The sequence below is a fragment of the Coturnix japonica genome, chromosome 5 (genome assembly GCF_001577835.2).
Source record: "Coturnix japonica isolate 7356 chromosome 5, Coturnix japonica 2.1, whole genome shotgun sequence".
NCBI lineage: Eukaryota > Metazoa > Chordata > Aves > Galliformes > Phasianidae > Coturnix > Coturnix japonica.
In genome coordinates, this window is record NC_029520.1 from 28,804,304 (window position 1) to 28,828,040 (window position 23,737).

Consider the following 23,737-nt stretch of genomic DNA (forward strand, 5'->3'; position numbering starts at 1 on the left):
TTTTAAGAAAGGCCAAGGGTGCAGTTCTATTTTCTTAGCTCTGCTTTCATATTTATGTGTCTCATTTCCAGCTCATTGCTGATGCCTTAGTTGCACTATCCATCAACACTTTTATCCTCCTTGTTCCTCAAAAAGAACATAAAATCCTTTTTTATGTGGTGGTAATATTATTGCAAATAAAAGCAAATACCAAAATCTTTATTAGTCTGCCAAAATAATAAACTATTTAATAAAAGCATGCTGTAAAAATAAGGTCATTTGCATCACTCAAGTTTCTTGCAGGATATACAGAGAATTATTGGTCAAAAAGTACAAACTGACAGCAATTATTTCTGTTGTTGATGTAATGCTGCCTGAAAATGGGTTAAAAAATGCAGTGAGGTTTTGCTAGTTTGCTGGCTTTAAATGTTTGTTTTTAAAGCTGTTGTTTACAGAGAAGCCTGGGAGAATCAAATTTCTCTCTTTTTTTTTTTTNGCTGATACGTAGAGTTTATTACCTGTGAAGTACTTCAGTAAAAATGGTAGTAAAATAATATTGGTTGAATTTTCAAAATCATTTCTTATTGGTCACCTCAATAATTTCTGCAGAAGACAAGTTTCTTGGACTCTAGGATAAAATTTATGAAAAGAATGATGTTCTTCAAGCAGCAACTGGGCCTCTAAAGAAAACAACATTTTACCCCGTAGTGCTCACAAAATCCTTATTGAACTGATGCCTGTGAGAGTCTAAAGCTGCTAAACAACTAATTTTTTTGCAACTAGTATTCCTGTAATGTTTTGGTAGACAAATGCTGAAAAACCTACACTTTCAAAATATCAGGAAAAGTATCAACACCCAGAGCTCTGTGTAATTCACAAATTAATTTGGTGACACTGTCTGTGGGTCCTGAAAATATTACGTAAACTTAGCTGTCAATAATTGGCTAAAGTGATTTAAATTATTCTTGTAAGAAGTTTAGTTTTGCTCCTGTACTTCAGTTCAAAGATGACTTACATATATGAGATTATTATAAATTAATGAGTCATCCACTAATTATTTTTGACATCTAGGGTAATAAAAATACATGAATGTTCCCAGTATTATTAGAATTGACCTATTCTTATGAAATTCAAGAACATCAAACAGATGTGATTGCTGGAAAAATTGGCAAAAATTCTCACTTCCATCACTGCACCAATAGTGCAGGTATTTTCTGTATCTAACTTCTATGAAGACAAGTATAACCTGCAAATCTGTCTTTATATAATTGCATGTAAGCAGTGTTTAACCTACCTTACTTCAAATGCCTTTCAGCAAAATGCATGCTAACTACACATGCTATCAAGTACAGTCCTTGGCCGACCACATGCTGTGTAAGGGTACCAGTGAAATACTTCATAAACAGACAGAATGCAAACATGCACAAACACACAAATCACTAATGCCATAAACAACCTCAGCACAGTACAAACAAAATGCATGCCAAGAAACCTGCTTAAAAATGTGTATTATAGAAAAACACAGGGTTTGAAAATGTATTTGACTGTTTATTATACACAAAGCAAAACTACGGAAAATACATGGTGGCCCTTGAATGAAGCTCCTGACAAGCTCCAGAATCACCAGTCTCTTCCACTGATACGCTGTGTATGATCATGAGGATCTACTTATCTATTTGTCCATGTACAAGTCACCTCATAAAAACAGGCAAGATGTTCATGGTATGTGAACGTGTCCCTATATGCTTATCAAATATACAAAGAGCAAACAAACAACCAAAACAAATCCAAAAAACAACCAAAATGTAACAATCTAAAACACTAACCTAATTTATTTCTGAGTATATATTCAAATAACACCTGCCTATAAATTCACTTCTATATAGAATTAAAATATAGAATTTTTTTGGTGTGCATTTGAAACCACTTGAGGCCTCACTATAGTATCCCAAAGAAAAACATTTCATTACTCAGCCTGGCATGCTGCTGCCATGTGAATCCCTCATCCCAGGGCTGCCAGGCAAATAAATTGGCTGTAGACAAGATGGAATAGAAGTTGTCAGTGAAAATGGGATAAGGTTGTTAAGCAGGAAATACAGGGAAGATTGTCAGAGCCCTGAACCTGCCCCTTGGCAGGAGTTAGGTCTGGGTGCTGAAGTTGAGCCTGAGGTACATTCCCTTCAGTTAAGACCAATTTAGCCCCCAGGCTTAAGGAATGGCACAAGATGAAAGTTCATAAAATCTACTTCCCTGATTCTTTCCCTACTCACACAGCACGTAGCATCACAGCAGTGTGTCTGGCTTTGCATTGCATGTTTAATGAATGGCCAAATGTGCAACAAATAACTGTAGTGTTCTCCTTGTTGGAACTCTAACTGTATTTTTTTCTTCTCACACAGATGCTTATTTTCACAAGAAAAAGTAGGAACATTATGATCTTCCTTTGTGAAATTCAGTAATGTTAACAAAAGGTTTGGAGGAAAAACTGGTAGAAGAGAATAAATAACAAGATGGACAGATAGTGCATATCTGTGTTCTGAAAGCTAAAGATAATATTCCAGTAGTTACAATATCTAGCTAGACACAGGACATTTAGTTTGGAGTTCATTGAGAAAATGATTGGGTCAGACTCAAGAGATCAGAAAGTGAGCAGGCTGGTAAGAGGTGCTGAGAAGATACAGAAGGGCCAGACACTGCAAATATCTGAGTGCAGGTTCTCCAGGCTTCCTGCTTAACAGGTTTTAAGCAGGACATGTCAGCTTAGGAATCAGCACTAAGCAGTATGGTGAGTTCCAAGGTGAAAAAATGTGAATTTTCTCAAAGAAAGTATCAGAAAATGACTATGTAAAACTGAACTAGTTTTAGTGATGATTAAACAAGCTATGATATGGCACTGGTTATTAGTTCTGATGACTCATACTAGGGAAATTTCAATAGCTGTTCATCAAGGCACCACAAGTGCCATTGTGGAGACAGGATGTTCCCCAGATACTGTTGTTTATAACTGAGCTTATTAAAATAAGTGCAATTAGTGTTGTTACAAGTAATACAGAACAACATATCCCAGATTAGATGAATGGTGCTATGCAACCTCTTTAGCCATACTGTTTGGCACATGCCCCAAGAATTCTCACTATCAGCTACGGATTTAAATTCAACAAATATCATTCATTACCAGATTGTACTGATTAAACTAGTCAAATTTTAAATTAATTAAGAGAGTGCAACTTTTGCCTTATAGCTCAGATCTTGAAAAACCACTTGTTAATGACATTATTTACTTTTCTTTCTTTTTATTAACCCAAATTGAATCTGAACCTGAATAAAAAGAAATATTTTTATCCTTTGTGAAATTTTCATTAAAGTAATCAGACTGTGCCAAAAACACATTTCTGAGTACTCCAGAAAGCCTTAAGAAGGTGACACACTAATCTATCACTGATATTTTAAAATTTAGAGATAAACACAAAAAATGCTTTAGACCAAGAGGATGTAGATAAAAAGTATTTCCTAATATTTTTTTTCAAATCTTTTTCTAAATCAGAGTAAACCGAGCAGCTATTTCCTTTTTCTCTATCCTTCTGATCATGCCTACACACAGCTTGAAATGTTCACTTTTATTATCTGTGTATTTGTACCAAATCTGTGCCTTTTCACTGATGATTGTCTGCCTCTGAAGAATACTGATTAAAATGAACTGTGTATGCCTGCCCATTCACAGCAGTAGCAACTTTTCTTCAATTTTTCATTACAATTATAAGGATATTTTTGATATGCTTAGGACCATCAACAGTATTGCTTTTTAATTGAGATCTGCAAAATTGCTGGCTAGGACAAAATTCAACATTTTGGTAAGTTTAGAAAGACCTTTCTCCTCTTGGTGCTAGAGTTCTGATATATAAGGGTTTTGCTTGTTTTGGGGCATTGTGTTGTTTTGTTTTGTTTTGTTTTCTTTAGTCACAGGATAAGGATTTTGCTAGAAATATTACTGCATTCTTTCTTTTAAGTGGTTAGTATTTGCCATATTATTCTGTAGAAGCAGTCCTCTGTTGTTGCAATAAAGCAAGTTTAGTTAATTTAAAAAATAAAATAAAAAGCTGCTAAATCTTTGATTTCAGCATGAGTGAGTTTTATCTGCCTGAAACCATGCTTGACTGAGAAGGTTTGGCTGTAGTGGTACAAATCCCCTGACACTTGACTTCGGGTGAGGAGGGAATATTCAAGTTCCTTCATGATAACTGACCATGACGCAGTGATTAAAGATGTTGGCTGACCTGACAGCTCTAGAGCTCTGTTACAGAAAATACTTTTGTGGCCAGAAGACTTTAAACCCACATATTTGTCTGTGTGTGTTTATTAATGTCGTCACTAGTGACAATTGCAATATATAGTTTTTAAAAATAATGTTCTGATTTTTTAAACTGGGTTTATAAAGTCCAAGTGTTTACCTAGAAATAAAACATTTTGGTACTGAGGCCTCTAGGATAAATTGGCAGTGGAAAAACTAACCTACACCAGATGGCAGAGGTTAAAGAAATACTATAAAATATGGCTTCTATTCATACAGTTCTCAGACAAACAGAACCCTAAGCAGAAAAAAAACTGTGAAAGTGGAAAACCTTTTCATTTGCTTACATTTCTCTTTGCTACTCGGCAAACCTGAGAGGTATTGTATCATCACGTATCAAGAAAGTAATATGCCAGATTGTTGTAACAGGTGGAATATGTTTGTTTGTAACACGTTGAATCTGGAATAAAGAAAGGACCAAAGTTACTAAAAGGTTCTACAAAAACATTTACAAAATGTAAGCACCTCGTTTTTGTACCTGCTCAGCTTACTGAGAAAATTAGAATTTGAGTCAATAGCTCCATTTTGCACACAAAATATAAAACCAAACCAAAACTCTTTAATTGTTTTCCTGGTTCAATTAATTGGACTGGGTGAAAACATATGCTAAGGAGATACTTCTACATTTGCATTTTTAATTAACAATTTCATAAATATTAAAAAAAAAAATAAAAATTAAAAGAAGTTAAACATGGCCTTTATCTAGACTTCATCCTATTTTACCTAAATACATATTCTTTAAATTTCATCCTTACTTTTATTTATTTGTTTGTAGTTGTATTTGTTTCTGAAGCTTTCTAAAGTAACAACATTTTTGGTACATCAATATATTTAACATTGCCTCCTTCCACTGCATTTAGATTTGCTTTTATATGTTTATAACTTCAAAAGCAAACACTGTAAAACCTAGTGCATAAAGCAAAGTGTGTTACATATCCTACATTCTTATATTATATGAAGATACATGAAGTTAAAAAAAAAAAAAAATAGTGAGGAAAAATAACTGATGTGAACTTGGGCACAGTGGACCATGCTGTCAAAAGTATTCAGTTGTCAAAAATGCAGATGGCATAAAAACACAGATACAGATCAGTTATCAGACTTCTGTTTAATAGAAGTTATTGTGTGGATTTTTATAATTGATTAGGTGCCTAAAAATGTGGGTGGGTGGCCAAATAATTGCTTCAAGGATGCTTAAATATTTCTTGAAAATTCAGTTTATCTGAATAGTCAAGTATTTAATATTTTGAAAGCCACAGTATATCCAGGAGAGAAGTAATAGTTCTCACCTGTAAGTAATGGTTAAAAAAGAAAACAGCAAGGTGTCTGAGAAGGGAGAAGTTTCCTGACATCTTGTGTTCAAAAAACAAAAACAAAACAAAACAAATAAAAAACACACAAAAAAAACCGAACCAAAAACAAGCAAACAAACAAAAAGTGGAACAAAATAGACACCTCAGAGCACAGTTTGAGGCCATACAGTAAGTTTTTGTGCTACAATCACATTTCTAATTAAATGGCATTACTATTGGCATTCCAAACAAGGGTTAAGAGGGGAAACATCTACCTGGACAAACTGACAAGTGAAACACAAGCAGCTCTTGTGTTTTCCTTCCTGAGGACTTCCCAAGAACCAGAGGAGAATCTTGAAACTTTCAGCTATCAGGGTTGCTTCCTCATTCTGCCCATTCTATTTTTGCCCCATTTGCCTGTAAGAATAGCATCATTTTGGTATGAATACAAAGACCCTTAGAGATGGATAGAGTCAGTGTTCATAATAAACTCATCTCTTATTGCTAGGCAACACTGAGCAATGTGAATTTGTCACTTCTGTTTGGTGCAACTTTCAATTTCACCTCCAACTGTAACAATATAGCCTGCTATATTTTAGATGCCACTGTGGTTGGATGCCATCCCAGGAAAGATGTGAACTACTACTGACAGGGAGTGAATGACTGGCAATGGGCATAAGCAGTTTTCTGATTCTTAAGCTTTGACATATAATTAATTGTTAGATTTACTCTTCTCTGAAACTCATACTTCATGATTCTCACTTGCTGTCTGCCTGTTAGAAAGGCAAATGTAACACAAAAATGCTCAGACAGGTGAAGTTTTATTTGCTTGTTCACCTCTTTTCATGTAGTACTTCCTCTGTTCATATTTTTCTTGATCATTTGCCTTTTTTAAGGATGATTACACAATTCAGATTTTAAGTACCCTCAACCAATTGAATATTATTATTTCTAAGGCACATATAATTATTTGCTTACATAAGTATATTACTTGTGCTGAGAAACTAAGGTTCAGATTAAAATAGATGCTTAACAACCTTACACACTGTTGAAAAGTACCCTTAGCATCTAGGACCATATTTCTGGAGTTGCTCAAGAGCTCAGATTACTGCATAGTTAATACTGTATTCACAGGTGTTTTAATAAGAAATGAACCCCCTTACAACTCATGATAAATACATTTAATCGTGTTATATCCTATCTAGGTTTTTTTGTTTCTTTGCTTGTTTGTTTTTTTTGTTTGTTTGTTTAATTAGAGGAGTGATAATCTTGTTTTGAAATTTTGTGTATGATTGTCTAATCTTTGTTTTTATGTCTCCACTCTATAACATTTGATGAATGTTAGGTCTATTTGGGGTTAGGAAAGGGAAAAATGGGAAATTAAACTGCTATACAGCTCTAATGATGTACAAAATTTATATTTCAGGTAAAATAAACATCTTTTAAAAAATAATCATTCTCAGCAGTGATTTCTTAATACTTTTAGAAATATTTAATGGTGACACTAACTACAGAAATACATCAAACAAGTGAGAATCTTAATAATATTTTCTCTTCACATATTTTCACTAACTCGCTTAAAACAAAAGGAGTTTCTGTAACTGTATGAATGAACCATAGCATGCGCGTGTTCTTTTAAGAAAGGCCAAGGGTGCAGTTCTATTTTCTTAGCTCTGCTTTCATATTTATGTGTCTCATTTCCAGCTCATTGCTGATGCCTTAGTTGCACTATCCATCAACACTTTTATCCTCCTTGTTCCTCAAAAAGAACATAAAATCCTTTTTTATGTGGTGGTAATATTATTGCAAATAAAAGCAAATACCAAAATCTTTATTAGTCTGCCAAAATAATAAACTATTTAATAAAAGCATGCTGTAAAAATAAGGTCATTTGCATCACTCAAGTTTCTTGCAGGATATACAGAGAATTATTGGTCAAAAAGTACAAACTGACAGCAATTATTTCTGTTGTTGATGTAATGCTGCCTGAAAATGGGTTAAAAAATGCAGTGAGGTTTTGCTAGTTTGCTGGCTTTAAATGTTTGTTTTTAAAGCTGTTGTTTACAGAGAAGCCTGGGAGAATCAAATTTCTCTCTTTTTTTTTTTTCTTTTAACACTCTTTTCCATAAATGAAGAAGGTGAGACTGTACAGAACCTTCTAGAAATCTTTATGGCAAAACTTACAGTAACCTTTTGATTCCCATATTGCTGCAGCATCTATCATCCAAATATTTACCATTTTTATATTCCATAATAATTGTATTTGGTTAAGATTTCTGTCAGTTTTAGCTCTATGATATCGTCGTCTTTCTCTTTTGTCATTCATGAGGACAGATCAGTGCAAAGATTTTATTTAAGAACTTGCTTAAATATTTAAAGTTAGTAAAAATACACTCTTTGAAATGTATCTAAGATCTGACCCCTTTTCTTACCAAACCACAACCTGATCATTATTTTCTCATCGCAGTTTCTCTCCCCATCTGGTAGTTCTGCAGATATGTAACTGGTAGAGCATAGAGAAATCAATTGCCGTGGTGAGATTTAAACATTGCTTGTGATGCTCCTGTATACTTACCCAGAAGAACCTGCAAATAAACATTAAAAACAAGCTAATCTTACAAAAGTTATCCATCAGACATAAAGTACTTACTATGATTGCTACAGTGTAAATGTTATGGATTGATATTTAGAACTGAGTTAAAAGATTTCAGAATGGATTGTTTTGTCTATAATTATTACACTGATATTTAGTAACTATAAATCTCAAAATAATTTTCAAACTATAACTATGCCTACACTACAGATAGAGAAGCCAAAATAAAGAACAGCTGAAATTGCACAAATAATCACACAAGTTATTTACCAGAGAATCAAACTTTAACATTCATATCACTGGTGGTGTCCCAGTATTTTGAGGTTTTACTGCCTCTGCTTCTTAAGTGCAGTAGGGGTGCTCCTCTTCGGTATTTAAAGGATAAGACCTATGTAGACTTTAAATATTATTAGAAATATATTATATATATTGAAATGTGTACTTCATGGAGCCCTGTTAGTGTATTCAGTCATGCTCTAAACCATAAAACAGCCAGGAGTTCTTCTCCTCATTTCACAGACTGCAACCTGTTGAAAGCAGAATTATCTCTTATATGAAATAATGCTTAGGATGTCATGTGATATATGCGGGGTAGATAAACATGTGTATGTTAGGAGTAATCCCTTATGTTATGAAGTTGAGGAAATTTGGTATTTACATAGAATAATAGAGAGTAATAGTTTCATAACTGTAAATTTCTGTCCAGCAAACATTTGAGCTGAGTTTCACATTGAAGTAAAGTCACCCACCTGTTTTCAAAATTAGCTAATTCAGTAGTTTCCAAAGTTAACTTGTCTGGATAGTAGACACAGCCACAGCAGATGCTAGAATAGCAGCTCCCAGCTATATGTAGGACTGTGCACTTCAGCAGGAAGAGCTGTTCAGTTCCCATGACAATTGAAATACAGAATGTGTATAACAGTTTCAGAATACCCCATCACTAATCAGCAGTATGGTTTAAATTAAAAGCACTTGCACTGTATGTGCTTGGTATTTATTGGGACTGCTATGCTCTGTATACATCATTAAGAGAAACTGTACAGATGGGATTTTAAAAGACTTAGATAATTATATGAATGTTAATTAGAGCTTTGTCTAGTCAAGCTAAGATAGGAAATAAAGATATCATCAAAACACACTTTTCAAAATATTACATACTGTATTACCTGTAAAAAATAGCACATTCACAAAGGTCTTTTTAAGGATTATTTTTGGATTGAGTGGTTTAGGTACTGGAGATAAATAAACTGTCAGTAATAAAAGAAATCAGGAAAGATCCCTGTAGGTTATAATTTGTGACTGAAAACACTATAGATAATTGAAATTCCCTTCAATTTTTCATCAAACAAACAAACAAAACAACAAAGAAACAGAAAATAGACAATGGCAGCTTGCAAATTGAAATGAATGTCCGCACAAGAAAAAACAGGGATAGCTGTCCCTCTGGCTTAACTACATAGGTGACTAAAGCCCGAAAATGTGTGAAATGACCCCACATCTGACAATCTAGCTTCTCCAGCAAATCTTGGCAGATGGATGTTAAAACTTCTGCTCATCTCAGCTCTTACTCCTGAAGTTGTAAAGATTCTGTACGAGTACAGTGTATGTTTTTGAAAGTCATACTGCTTACTCAGAGATCAGAGACCAAGTGTTCTGGTTTTTGTTTTTGCCAAATTTCTTAGGCATTACAGAACCAATGGGACAATGAGGAGAATTGCTTTTTGTTCAAGACCAGTTCTTACCAATAAGGTAATCAGGCATGTCTTTCAGGCTGGTGCAAAGTATTTTAGTTCAAAGCTTAAACACAGCATAAAAGAAAGCATACAGACAAAGCAATGTTGGAAAGGAAGTAACATGCCCTTATATTTAGCATTTGCCCACTTGTCACTCTTAAATTCTCATCTGCTTTTCAAATGTAGCGTAATCTAATTTTTATGCATACTGTATGCTCACACAGACAATTTCCTCATTTCAGAGCATGCTGTTTGGTAAAGGCTTTTGTACTTTTCCTTAACCTGTTTCAGAAATAGCACTGTCACCATTTGTCTCAGTAATATATTGTATGATGGAAATTGACATTTTTCTATACAGAAGTGAAAAGAATATTGGTTTTATCAAAGACTGAATCCCCTCTTTCCCTCCAGATAGATTTGAATTTGGTCACTTCAGGGCTTACTGTGGAGGATGATTTTAAGCAATGGTCCCAGTGGTTGCAGGCTCTATCACCTTATAATTGACCATGACAGGACTTATATGTCCAAAGCCAAGGGGTAGAGTGAATAGCATATGTCAGGGTCAATTATAAGGTGGAAGACCCTGCAACAAAAAAGACTGTACTGATTAGAGCATGATGTTGGCATGGGAGCTGACGCTTCAATGTTATTTGAAAGGGCACTGTCAAATCCACCCTTCCTTGAGGTCTAAAAATCAGAGGCATATTATGTCAGTCGTTTATGCTACAATGTAATAAAGTTCGGTTGGATGCTGGAAGTTACAACTGATTTCTTGTTTTCCTTGCAGGGATAGAATGCTTTATCTTCCAGAGTTAAGCTAATTGTCCTAATTAGGACTTACTAATACACCATACTTATTAGACCAGTAGTCCCATGAAAAAAGCTTACTCTAAGATGAAAACAGCTTGAATGCAACACATTAAAAACTGTTTTGATTTTTAAAGTTAACATTATTTGTTCTGGCATAATTGAACACAATAGGAACACTGGAGTACAAAGAAAATAGTCCTTCTTATTACTTAAAGTGATGTTATAAATATTTTATGACATGGGAAATTTTTTGCAGTAAAACAAATGAGACCCAAAAAAAGCTGCTGTTTGCTTATTCCCCTGAAACTTCAGCACTTTTAGCCTTCTCAAATGTTCTCAATCAGCGATGAATTGCAGCACCACTTAATAAGTGAATAAGCATCCCAAATTTTCTATCACCACAATAAGATGCTGCCATTCAGTTTTAGATTTCTTTACAGAAGTTCAATTTCTTGATTCCCTTCTTTAAAGCTGTTTCTCTAAACTTTTGCATCTCTTTAAAAATAGACCAGTCATTTCTGCCTACAAGATCACAGTCATTTAAATTGTGATGATGAAGAAGATAGTGCAGCTTAATTTCATTAACTTGACAGCTAATTTCTCCCTGTTCTCAAGGGTTATTACTCTGACTATATTTTTCCAAGGCATTTTGTAGCCATCAAATGCATGGCTAATTCTCAGTAAGTTAAAGCCTGTAGCTATAGAGTCAAAGTTATTGGATGATGGATATGTTGTAGGGATTGTTGGGCCTAAACAATCTTCACATCCTCTAGAACGGTTAATGAGACATAATAGATTTTAGTACATAGAAGTACTCAAAAATTTCTATTTTCAGTCTTCACTGGCAATTAATGAAACTTCACAGGAAATGCAACATTTTATGTAATATAAACTTTGTTTTGAAAATTGTACATGTAATTCTTCACAATATAACTTCATCTCCAATCCACATTTGTAGTAATGTAACATTGGAAGAGCTCTCACATTTGTTTTGTATTTTAAAATGTTACGCAAATTTTAAAATTGAGATGCTTATTTCTAAAAAAAAACACTTTTTCTTTTCTTCACAAGTGGGAAAATGAAAAGTGAATATACAGGATTATTTAACCCTGTAAATACAGTGTCCATGCTTAACTTTTCCATTGCAATCAGAATTAAAATAAATCAGAATAGAAAATTCTTATCACCTGGGGAAAGGACTGGTCAGCCCTGAGATCACAGGTGAAGGCAATTAACCAGGTGAGTGAAGGTAAGGGGCAAAGCCTGGTTCCACCTCTCTTAGACCCCATTTAGGGGCTGATTGCCACTAGGGAAGGATTTCTGGTTGGAGATCCCTCTCTTGTGGAGTCCTTTCTGCAAGCCTAGATTTCTGGGGTTGAGTGAGCACACTTACTTTCCTGTGAAATCCTATCTGTGCTGATCCCTTTGTTATTATATTTTTGTGTCACCCTTCTACCATGCTGATCTTCCCAATTGTAACAGGCAGGAAGCTAAAGGAGCTCTACAGGCAGTTCCCTAGCCTAGGGAACAGATGTATTCTCTTTTAAAACCTAAAATAATATTTCTGTAATAACAATTTTGGGCATTAACAGCAGTGACAATGCTGCCACATGGTACAGGAGAGAAACCCTTCTGGTTACAGGTGGGTCCTAGGGGAGCATGTCAGTGCTATGCAAGTAGCACGGGTGGCAGCACCAGAGCTCTCACAGGGGCTTGGCAAGCAAAGGACAAGGTTTTTTCAAAATCCCTGTTTCAAAATGGAAATATTTTTTCTAATGCTATGTCTACCTTATATATGCAGTATTCTGTTACTTACTGGTGATTATAATATGAAGCCTTTTAATTAAGAACTACAGCAGTTCACCTTTAACTGCCAGTCACCAGATAATTGGCCCTTTTCTAATAGGCACTGCAGCTCAGGTATGCTAAAGTGGCTGTTTCTCAGAATAACTTACTTTCAGTAAGTTATTTTTAGAACTCATTTATAAGAGAACTTAATTAACTATTCCAGGTCATTAGGGATACTGCATTGTGATTTTTAATCCTCTGTCAGGTTCCTCCACTAATATGAATTCATTATTGTTATTTTCAAATTTCTAGGCAGGAAATGGTGAGATAGAATTACTGAGCCATTGCTGGTTATCTGTACAAAGTAGCCAGTATTTCTTCAAGAAGAAAGTACGTTTGGTGAACTTCCTTGCTTCAACTACTGCAACAGTGTAGTAGAATATCTTGGACGGCCAGTTAGACAGATTATACAAAGTCTTCTGTCCAGCAGAAAAAGCACCAGAGCTATTTCATCAGGTGGGTGAGACTGAAAAGATTTACCTACTGAATACATTTCAAATTATTTGAAACTAGGACCCTCTTGGGTAAAATGTAATTTGTTTTGCAGCCTTGCTTTATTAATTTGCTATTGGCATATCTCACACGCTGAATAAACTTCTTATTTGTGCAAATAATTAGTGATGTCTTCACAGAATGGAAGCAGAAATTCCAGTCTTGTGAGAAAATGAAGCACACTTTGGTCATGTAGTGTCACATGTAACTTCTAGTTCAAACAGTAAGTCTGACTTTTAAGTGGAAATTTGTTTTTTGAAAGCTGGAAAATTGAGTGTAACAGAACCATCTGCTGAAAAAGAAACAGCATTGTGTCAGTTAGACTAATAATAATGGACCTACGAGAAAGTAGGAGACTTCAGAGTTATTCTGAATTATTCAGATCTTTCCAGAGCTTCTAACAATGATGTTTAGAAGAGAGCTTTACAAGTCTTTTTGTTATAAAGTTATATGATTAGAAGTATTGTTTTTATATCATCTGCATGTTCTAAACTAGAGAAATGTGGTTTTTTTACATTCCATGTATTGCTCTTAAATATAATAAATCAGCATATTTTAGAAGTTCACAAGTACTAATTGATTTTTTTTTATTTTTTATTTTTTTTTATAACCAAAAGATTTTATTCTAGAACAGAAAAGACAGGAGGTAATGTGTGATAAAATATCCACCCACATTTTTTCTCCCAGTAAATCAAATACCTTTATTCTGCCTTCTGTCAAAGGTGCAATAATTTTCTACCAGAACATCTATTATACAATTTTGTTTGATTCAATTTTTTAATCTCATCTAAAATCTTGGAGTCCCCTGGATTTTCAGCTTTAATTCAGAACAGGCCTCCGATACCTTTCTGAGAAGGAAAAAAAAAAAAACACCAAAAAACTAAAAACAAACAACAACAACAACAAAAAAAACAAAACAAAACCTGTCCTTTCATTAAAATTTCAGGTTTAAGTAACCATGGTTTCAATCATTTAATAAGTTATGGAAAGCAAAAATGGCTAAGAAGTCTGCATTAAGTACTCATTACAAAACTACAAGAAAATCAGACTGCCTTGTAATTCCCAAGTATGTCCAATATTTTGTCTCACAAATGATGGCTTGCCATGGCCAAAGCATGAGCTCAAGAAATATTTTTTTAAACAGAGGGTTTTTCATAATTATTCCTATGCAGGAAAAATCAATTTTTACACTGATTTTTGCATCTTAACTTTCTCAGAAGTGTATTTAGTAAGCCATTATTGTCTTTATATCTGCCCCAAATTAACTAGTCTTATTTTACAAGTTGCAGGAATTTACTGTACAAATCCTATAAATCAAGTACAGTCAAGTCATCTGGGGCATTTATCACTATAATTTCACTAAAAATAAAATGCTTTTGTAAAAGGAGTTTTCTTATGTGTGTGGTTTTTTTTTCTTTTTCTTTCTTTTTTTTTTTTTTTTTTTTTTTTCCTCCTGGGAACTTGCAACTAATTGTAAGCAGGCAAATGGTTTCCCAGAGCCCTGCACTTGGCCCTAATGGTACAGGGTGTTATAAAGTGTGTAATATCATGTTACATAGGGCTGAGAAGATAGCACGTATAAAGCACACCCTTGTCATCAGCTCTGAGGAACAAAGCCTTTTATGTTAGTTGCACTGGTTGTACAACTCAACGCACATGGAACCAGGTGTTAAACCTCCTGGTCAGTATAATGCATGATCTATATACAGTCATAACTGCTGGTTCACAGGTGATTAACTGAACCCAGAAGGCCAGGGTCTGACACCAAGGTACTACATGTGCCTGATGACTCTCTGTAGCAGACTCCTTCAGGACAAGCAACAAACAGCTACACAGGGGTCTGTCTCCAACTCCATTCTGAGCGCACAAGCCTGGGGAATGGTGGCCTCTTACAGCACTACATAATGCCTAGTTGTGGATACACCTAGCAGTGTTGTTATTTGGTGGTGTAAGAGTTAGGGTAGTTGCTATTTCATCCGCCAAACTATCCAGCAGGCTTTGGCTTTGACTTGAAAACGAGAAAACTGAGTCTGTATTCAGAGGCCAGACTTACCATATTGATTCGGCCTAGAGTCCTGCAGTAGTGTATACTACGGGCATAAGGGTCTGGTTATTAGCGAAACTGACCCACGAGAAGGATTACATTAGGTTTGCGGCCGGCGGAAGCTGAGCTCAGTGCTGCAGGTGGACATTACCCACGTGCGCTGCAACAGGCAGCCCTTCTCCTCCCACCCGCCCTGTCCGCACAGGCCCTCACGGCACCGCGGTGACAAGGGTCTATCCAAGTCGAACTGAAAGTGCACGCACTACCCGGCACCGCCGTGAGTCGGCTCGGGGTGACAATCTCTGAAGTCCCGCAGAATTTCCTCCCGCACCGTAACGAAGCAGGAGAAAAGCTGGGCTGACCCAGCAGCTGCGTCCCCTGCGCACGGAACAAGCGGCCCGCCCGGGCCTAGCGGCAGTAGGCGGCCCGCCCGCACGCAGGCGCCCCACGCGTTGCCTTCCCCGCCGCCTCCCGCTGCCGAGCTCCCCCCCGGGCCGGCCCTGGCCGCCGCGCTCTTGACGCTTTCTCCCGGACGCAGGAGAAGTCGTCCTCCCGAGCAGGGCCTGGCGGCGGCCCGGGGCGCCTCCCCCTCGCTCAGGCAGTCTGCCGGGCTGCCCTGGGAGGGCCTGCCGCGGGGAGACTGCCGGGCGGTAGCGGCGGTGTGCGCAGCCCAGGGTGGCGGGGAAGTTGGACTGCGTCCGCATCGTATGACTCCTGTTCAGTGTTACCGCCCCGGGGCAGCGTGCGGCATGCGAGTAGTGGCTCTGATCAGGTAACGGCCAGCGAAGTGCTGGCGGCGGAGCAGTGCGCAGCGGAGAGAGGCTGTGGGTCTCGGTGCCCCGGAGCACTCCCCCGGGCTGCCCCGCGCCCCCGCCCGGCGGATGGGAGGGTCCGGCCGGGCAGGGTGAGCAGAACCACCCCTCTCTCCCCCTCCCCCCAAACCACGTGCTGGCCAAGGCTGCCGCGCTGCTATTGCCGTGCTGCCGGGAACTGCAAGCAATACCGGTCTGTGAAAGAAAATAAAAATATAATGCAAGACATTTCCGCTGATTGCTGCCCGCCCCTTATCTCGGTCAGCTCCTGTTTCGTGAGCGGGGTCTTTGCCAAGACCGTTCAGTTAGGGCAGTTCTGCTCACTTTTAGTTCAGTTTTCAAGGTTATTTTTTGTTTCCCTTCCAAATACTTTATGGTCTCTCACGATAGACTTCCTTGCGTGCCTTCTGAGAGGCATTTCGTTTTGCTCGTTTCAATAAAAACGGGAGCTCCCCATTGAAATAGCTGTGATTTGGTTCAGCCCTGTCTGTGAGGTGCTTTATTTGCTTCTCATGCAGTCCTGCTGCTTTTTGTCTGTTTCCACGGTTGTTGTAGTGTAAATAATACTTTTTTTTCTTTTTATTTTTGTAGTTTAGTTTTTTTAATAATCTTTTTTCTTGAAACACAACAGTTAGAAGACAGCAAGCTGAGGAACCTGTATGTAGGGTGGGGTTATACCTATGTAAGCAATGTGGGGTTTTTTTTTTGGTTTGGTTTTTTTTTTTTTTTTTTTTTTTTTGAGTGCATTAACCTTACCAAAGCCCCAATATTTAATGTGTTAAATTCTTTTGGGCAATATCTGATGTCAAACCCCAATGAAGTTGATATTTGGCTGCAACAATTACAAATCATTGAAATACTACCCAAAGAGGAAAAAATGGAACACCAAATGGTATCTGTGCTTCTCAAGATCTGCTTAAATACAGACAGGGAAAATCAACTTCAGTGCTTTTTCGTGTTTTAGAGATAAGTTTCTGTCTCCCAGGTTTATTTATTTTGATATTCTCTAAACAGAGGAATGTGTTAAAAGGCAGGATGAAATGAAATCCTGAAGCAGGTTTGTAACACAATTGCTATTTTTATGGGCAATTTACAAGGATGGATTTAGTTTCAGTAATAGTTTTAAGAAGAATTTTAAAGAGACATCAAAGTGTCTGGAATCTTTGTAACAGAGCTAGCCTCAAAGATCAGAGGGAAAAAAAGTATTTGAAAAGTGCTTCTTACTTTTGAAAAGGTCAGGATTATGTGTAAGACTACTTTAGCCTGTTTCTTTTTCTTCTAAAATGTTGGCCACACTTAAAGTTGATAGTCTTGCGTTAAGGTGATATTTATGGGCTAAGCCCTGTATTGTGTTTTGTGCTAAATCATAGATGTTTTAAAGCCAGTCTTCTAACTGAAATATGATTTTTTTTTTTTTCCCAGTTCTTTAATTCTTGTAGAATTTTCTCAATGTAAATGGTTACATTTGTTGATCAAAAGGATTTTTCTTTTATGTTTTTCCTAAAAGTCTCTTATTGATCTGTGCCTTGATCATTACCTATTTTTATTTTTATTATTTTTATTTTTTTTCTTCAGGTATGTTGTTAGTTTACAGTCAAACCTGTTAACATCCCTGGAGTACTGTCAAACCATGGGTACAACCAGTGTCATTGAGTGTTCCTCAAAAAGTATCATCTGCCTTAATCTCTCTTAGAGATTTTTAAAAATTATTATTATTATTTAATTACCAGGTATTACATGTTAGTTGGGCTGGAACTGTGCTGAGTCCACCTTCCTCACCCAGTATTGGCTGTCAGGTCTCATTGGACTTAGTTGTTATGTGTTTTACTGCTAGATTAGAAAGCCGTTTAGGTAGGAACCATTTCCTTTTGTTTCTTTGGTGCAGTTATTTTTTAGGGCCATGATAACAGTAATATGGAAAATAAATAGCAACATAGTACCGTGTGATACAGCAAGCACTCTACAAATGTTAAATGTGGGAAATTTGAATGTAGCCTCATCTTAAAATGACAACGTAAAAGATTATGATAAAAGATAACAGAATAGATTTATTCTGATGTTCGCCTTAGTTTTAATTAGAAATGTTAATATTGAAACTCTGTGAATGGCAAAGGAAATATTAACTATCATTACTTGGCTTAAGCTGTATTTGGAGTAGAAATCAGCACTAGTGGGAGGCTTTTACTTTTTAGAATGGAATCATTCAGAAAGAAAAGAGCCTTTGTCTTATTACAAGTCTGTTCAGCCTGAAATTTCACTTTATGAAGTGAATGTTAACTACATTTTCAAGCTACCAAGAGCAGTATTCAGAATTAATGAATACATCTTTTAATGCTCTTTTATCCATATATAGATTAGAAGAATGTTGTAGGAATGAATGAGAATAATGTCAGGTACAGATGGACCCTAAAATTAGAAATCTGTTTATCATATTTATAACACTGAAACATAAGCACCTGCTTTATGACAGTCTGTAAAGTACAAAAAGATTCCATGTTGTTTATACAACTTCTTGAGATTTAAGTTACGCAGTAAGTTGGGGTCAGCATGCAGATTTTACTATGGATAGAAGCCTAAATTGAAGGGAATAGCTGTATGATTGTATTACTGTTATATAGTTTCAAGATCTTGTATAAGAGAAAGATAAAAGTTGGAGCTTCTTGTTAGAGATGCTGTGAAACATTTTGCTCCTAACAGCAGAGAAATGTTGGTGGCCATTAGCAGCAAAGCATGCTTCTAAATGTTGTCTGCTCTTCTTTCCTGGTCCCGGGGACCAGGAGGCAGGAAGCAATTTCACAGAGGTGTTGTGGCTCCTGACATGGGCTGGTGTTTGCAGTGCAGTTTGAAGGGTGTGAATCTGAGCATGGGTTGTTGAAGTGTTTGTATCTGCACCAGCTTTAGTTTTGCTGATAGATTGTAGTGTTTCTTTGATAGGGATTAAAATCCATGTGTGAAAGATTAATTTAGGGCAGGGTTCTTTTCTCACTGGCAGTGAAAAAAGTTTCATTAAGTTTTAAGTTAAAACTAATCGTGTTCCGTGTGTTTGTAGTACTGTCTTTTGGCCTCAGAGGGGAATGTTTTTCCACTTGTTATTCCAGTGTTTATTTAATCGACTGTAATTATTGTTATCTGCAATTATCTGTAGTAAAAAATGGCACGTTTCATGCAGAGCCAACTGAACCTACTGCCTGCAACAATTAGAACTTCTGACAATGGGAAGTACATTTAAAGTATTGAAACTTTGCACAACATATCCCGTTAAGAATAAATGTTATTCCAGATATTATAGTTTTCATCAAAAAGGACAGCTAAATCTGATTGCTCTGTGGAACAGACACTGGGAGTTTTGTTTGTTTCCATGTTAACTTAATAATGGGTATGGAATAATTGGTCTCTGAAGTAAAAGATAGTTCTTGTTCTGAAGGGATTCCAATTGAAGTGGCTGTTCTTCATGTAAGGTCTCTGATGAGAAACTAGATAAAAATTAGAACGGGAGACTTGTTTTATGGCTACTGTTTATAAATAGGAAACATTGTTTCAGCTTTGCTATGGTGGAATCATTTTTAGCTCCTACTAACATCTTGTGACCTCTTCTTATTCAAGAACTTTGTAACCTACTCTGATAATGTTACATTTTGAGAGCTAGGCAGGTGGGCTAAAGTAGTCCCAGAGAGAGATGAAGTTTTTTTGCAGTATTTTCACTTAATTGCCACTATTTTCTTTGTTTGACAGTGGTGGGAAGGACAGCTGCTATAATATGATGCAGTGTGTTGCTGCTGGGCATCAGATTGTTGCTCTAGCCAACTTAAGACCTGCTGAAAGCACAGGTATGTAGGAATACTACATAGAAGCTTTTTGCTTGTTTGTGTTAATTAGAAACAGTAGGCTGACAGCTTTGCTTTCAATATTTACATACTGAAGGGTATCTAGAAATCTCAGGTAGAAGGAAGAAAATGATATGGATGCCTATTAAATTTAATTTATTTTTCTTTGAAAGGTGTGTGTGTGGGGGGGGGGGGGGACACACACCAAAAAAACAAAACAAAACAAAAAAACTAAACAAAACAAAAAAAAAACCCACAAGATGAAGGTTGGTAAAAGAAAGGCTTAAACAGTTTTGTTTTTTTTAAAAAAAAGCACAAATATTTCTGGTGGTATGGGAAGAGGCTGTATGAATTAAGCAGCACAAAAAGTATAAGTGTGAAGAGAAGATGATCAAACAAAATGAATGCTCTATTTCTAAAAATGCAGTAAACTAGCATAAACCATTTTGCCAAAGTAAGCAGTTTTGAAGCTGCTTGTTTGTTTTTAACTTCACGCATCTTCCTCCAAAAGTCTAGCCCAGTGTTTGTGAACTGAATTGTAGAACTGATCTGATCTGCAGTTTATATTGGTACAATTGTTCCTTCCTTTTAGCTTGGACCAAATGTCTGACAAGTTTCACACTAGGCCTAGACTTACCTCTGCAAAAGATAATGGGATCATGTCAGGTAGTCTAAATCTGTGGTGAGCTGAGCAGGGAAGTGTCTGCTGCTTCTGTGTTGGTCTAAAGCATAAAGTGATTTGTGCTGTTACCCAGCTGACAGGAGAGTATATTAAATATGTTATAGTATTAACATATGTTAACTGTTCAATCCATCAACAGTTAACCTGGTAACTACATGTTAGGAAAGTATGCAGAGAAGGTGAGAGAAAATGGGAGCTGACATCACAAATAAATCATGGACAGGCCTAGAAAATGCTTGGGAGTACAGGAACAATTTATTTTCTTCATAGCTAGCACATAATCATGTATAATCTCATTGAAATAAGTTGTCTTTAAACTAATTTATCCCCATCAGAAATGTAGAATACTGTCATTAAAATCATAAAATGCTGTCTTTAAGTGTGTAGTTTGGATATTTTGTGGAAAGTTAATTGAGGTGCTTCAGGCAATGGCAGATTCTCTGCCATTCATTTTATTTTATCTTGCACCACTGCTGCCTGGAGAGTCTCAATTAATAAAAAACCTATGTATTCTGAACTGAATATTGGTTTAAAGACCTTGTCATGTTTTATTTATGTTGGAAAATACTGACTTTTCTTTTAAATCAACTATTCTGGTTTAGGTTGCTTAGTTGTGATTATGTTTTTGGATTTGCCCATTTTAAGCAAATACTGTAACTATTGTATGGCATCAAATGTGACATGATCTAATTGTTATGTCACAAATTAGTTACCTTGATCAGTATTACAGACCCTTCTCAAGATGTGCTAGATGTACAGCAGAGCAGCTTTAAGTGTTAATGTGTAAATTAAGAGAAGTTCCTGTATGATAGATTAGCATTAAAACAATAAACTGAGATAGCTTAACAAATGAGATGGAAATTTCAGCGATATTTTTAACTTATCTTATTTGAAAGATTTTATATAGAAACAGTTTAAGATTTATTTTTAATCTATGATGCTGCATTTTAACTGTTTTTTTTTTTTTTCTTTCTCCATTTGTTAGCTACAAACTGCTTGTAAGAAATTTCAGTTACCTTTTTTTGTCCTGATTAAGACAATAGAATGTGATCAGATCCTTGCTGCTAAGTTTGGTTATTAGAATGAGTGAAGGTACAAAGGACTTGGTACTGTAAGAAATTTTCTCTTCTTTTTGAATGTTAATCAATGTCAGAACATTGTAGCAATCTACTTTTATTCCACTTTGGCTCAAATAATTTGCTCTTGTCTCTCAGTGGCCATGAAAATGATGTAAACACAGAAAATTTTGAAAATTGTGACAAGCCATTACTTACTTACAGTGTTGCAATGCATTCAGAATTTCTTGCACTGAATATGCTGAAATGCACTTGGGTTTGTGTCTCTGAGGTGTACTCCTAATTGAATTACCATATGAATAAGAGAAGAATTGGACCAGTCTTGGATATTTGGATGAAGCAGGGAAGGAGAAGCAGACTCCACAATTTCCAAATAGGCAGTGTATTCTTGACACATGTCTGTTGGGTTGAGAAAAACAAAAAAACATCTTTTTTTTTTTTCCCCTCCCCATATTTATAGAATTAATGTCAATAAACATCTGTTTTTGAACCAAACAGTATTAACATCTAGATATTTTTCAGTGCTTTGAAGTATTATGATTATTTTTAACTGTTGAAATTATGTAGCTAATGAGATTATTTCTTAACTGTGGCAGGGCAGACAGATGAATTGGACAGCTACATGTATCAGACAGTAGGACACCATGCCATTGATCTGTATGCTGATGCAATGGATTTGCCACTCTATCGTTGTTTCATAAAGGGTACCAGCATAAATACTGGAAAAGTGTATACGACATGTCAGGAAGATGAGGTCGAAGATCTTTACCACCTCTTGAAACTTGTTAAGGTATGATGATGAATGAAAAGTATGAAATACTTGAGGACAGGTGTGTTGCTTCAATATGCCTTGATTGTTTAAATAGTTCAACTCATTTGTGAATTTAGGTAAATGATCCACTGAGGAAAGCTTTGAGAAAAGTTTTCAGCAGTCACACATTTAAAAGTTTAATGTCCATTATTTTTTTCTTCCTTGCACTGTAAATATATAGTGTAACTTTATTCACTTTATCCTTTTTCTTCCAATGTAAGTCATATTAATCCACATTTCAGGCTGAACCCGAATGTATATATACTTTCATATTTGAAATGTGTTGTTTGATTACTTGAAAAAGAGAATTGTGAGGGCATTTCTGCTTTTATCAGTGTATGGAAAAAAGCATCTAGATGTTTCCATTTGGTTGTGCATGTGCTATATAGTCTAGAATCTGTGTGTTTGCGTGTTGCAGATAGTGCACAAAGTATTAAGGAATGTTTTACAATTATGGTTCTACTGGTTTTGCTTCTGGTAGCCCTGTAACTATATGCTAATATATAACATGATAGTTGTGACTGCACTGCATGGTACTAAAACAATACAATGTATAGGAAAACATGTTTATTGTTTCTAAAAATAAATATAAATTATATATAATAAATAATTATAAATAAAAATAAATACGTATTTACTTTTATGGATAAAGCTGATAGACTACTTTCTGAACCTTCAACTGAAGATATTTCTTGTCTTCAGTTCAGGTACTGAGCATTTCCTCCTTCATTTTTTCTCATTGAACTGAGGTTTAAGGCTGAAAGCTTTAGGTTTATTCTTTGTTCAATAAAAAAAAAAATAACATGCAGATTAGAGTAAGAATGTGGCTTATGTGCAGACTGCTTCCTGAACCAATGCTGAAATTGGTTGTTATGTTTTTCTAAACATCTTTGGCAGAGAAAATCGAGATCATGTACCTGTGTTGAGTATGAGACTACTCCAGAGGAGAATAGTGCATGTGGGCTGTATTGTGCCCTAGAGTGTTTCATGGAATTTTTAAATAGAATGTAGTATTGGAATTGAAAGAAATATGGCACAGCACTTTTATACAATTTTTGCACCATGATAGTATTAGAAATTATAGGGACTAGCCTAGACTGTCTCTTAAAGCTGCATGATAGCAGCTTTCTGCCGCTGTGTAAGATAATAAATTACTGATCAATTTAATTAAAAATGGTCAGATTAATGGCAATTAAGATCATACTTCCTTTTCGATCCTTGCTGTCTTTGGAGAAATGGATGCTTGACATAAATTAATGCTAATGTTAAATCATGACAAGTTCTGCTTTGGAAGTTAATACATGGTAATTATAACTATAGCTGAAAGAGATGTTATCAAGTTGTCTGGAACCAAATATCTATTTCTTTCCTGTACAGAAACATTAATTCCACT

General features: G+C 35.9%; 1 protein-coding gene and 1 long non-coding RNA gene across 7 annotated transcripts in view; one reads left to right on the forward strand and one right to left on the reverse strand.

Annotated features, from left to right (window-relative positions):
- Positions 1-576: 576 nt before the first annotated feature.
- Positions 577-15,517, reverse strand: LOC107314990. The gene is made up of 3 exons (XR_001555706.2): positions 8,052-15,517; positions 5,895-6,036; positions 577-4,727 (listed from the first exon to the last, which is right to left on the reverse strand). It is a non-coding gene; the product is annotated as an uncharacterized LOC107314990 (long non-coding RNA).
- A 229-nt stretch (positions 15,518-15,746) lies between these two features.
- DPH6 (diphthamine biosynthesis 6) overlaps positions 15,747-23,737 on the forward strand; it is a 179,224-nt gene continuing 171,233 nt past the window's right edge. For 3 of the 6 annotated variants that reach the window (XM_015864893.2, XM_015864901.2, XM_015864898.2), the window contains exons 1-3: positions 15,747-15,911; positions 19,684-19,778; positions 22,130-22,323. In XM_015864893.2, coding sequence (XP_015720379.1) covers positions 15,847-15,911; positions 19,684-19,778; positions 22,130-22,323 — 354 coding nt within the window. In that variant the 5' untranslated portion in view covers positions 15,747-15,846. Of the gene's footprint in view, positions 15,912-15,932; positions 16,044-16,068; positions 16,145-16,711; positions 17,009-19,683; positions 19,779-22,129; positions 22,324-23,737 lie in introns of those variants that run through there. The other 3 variants (XM_015864897.2, XM_015864899.2, XM_015864900.2) reach the window with 3 other exon arrangements.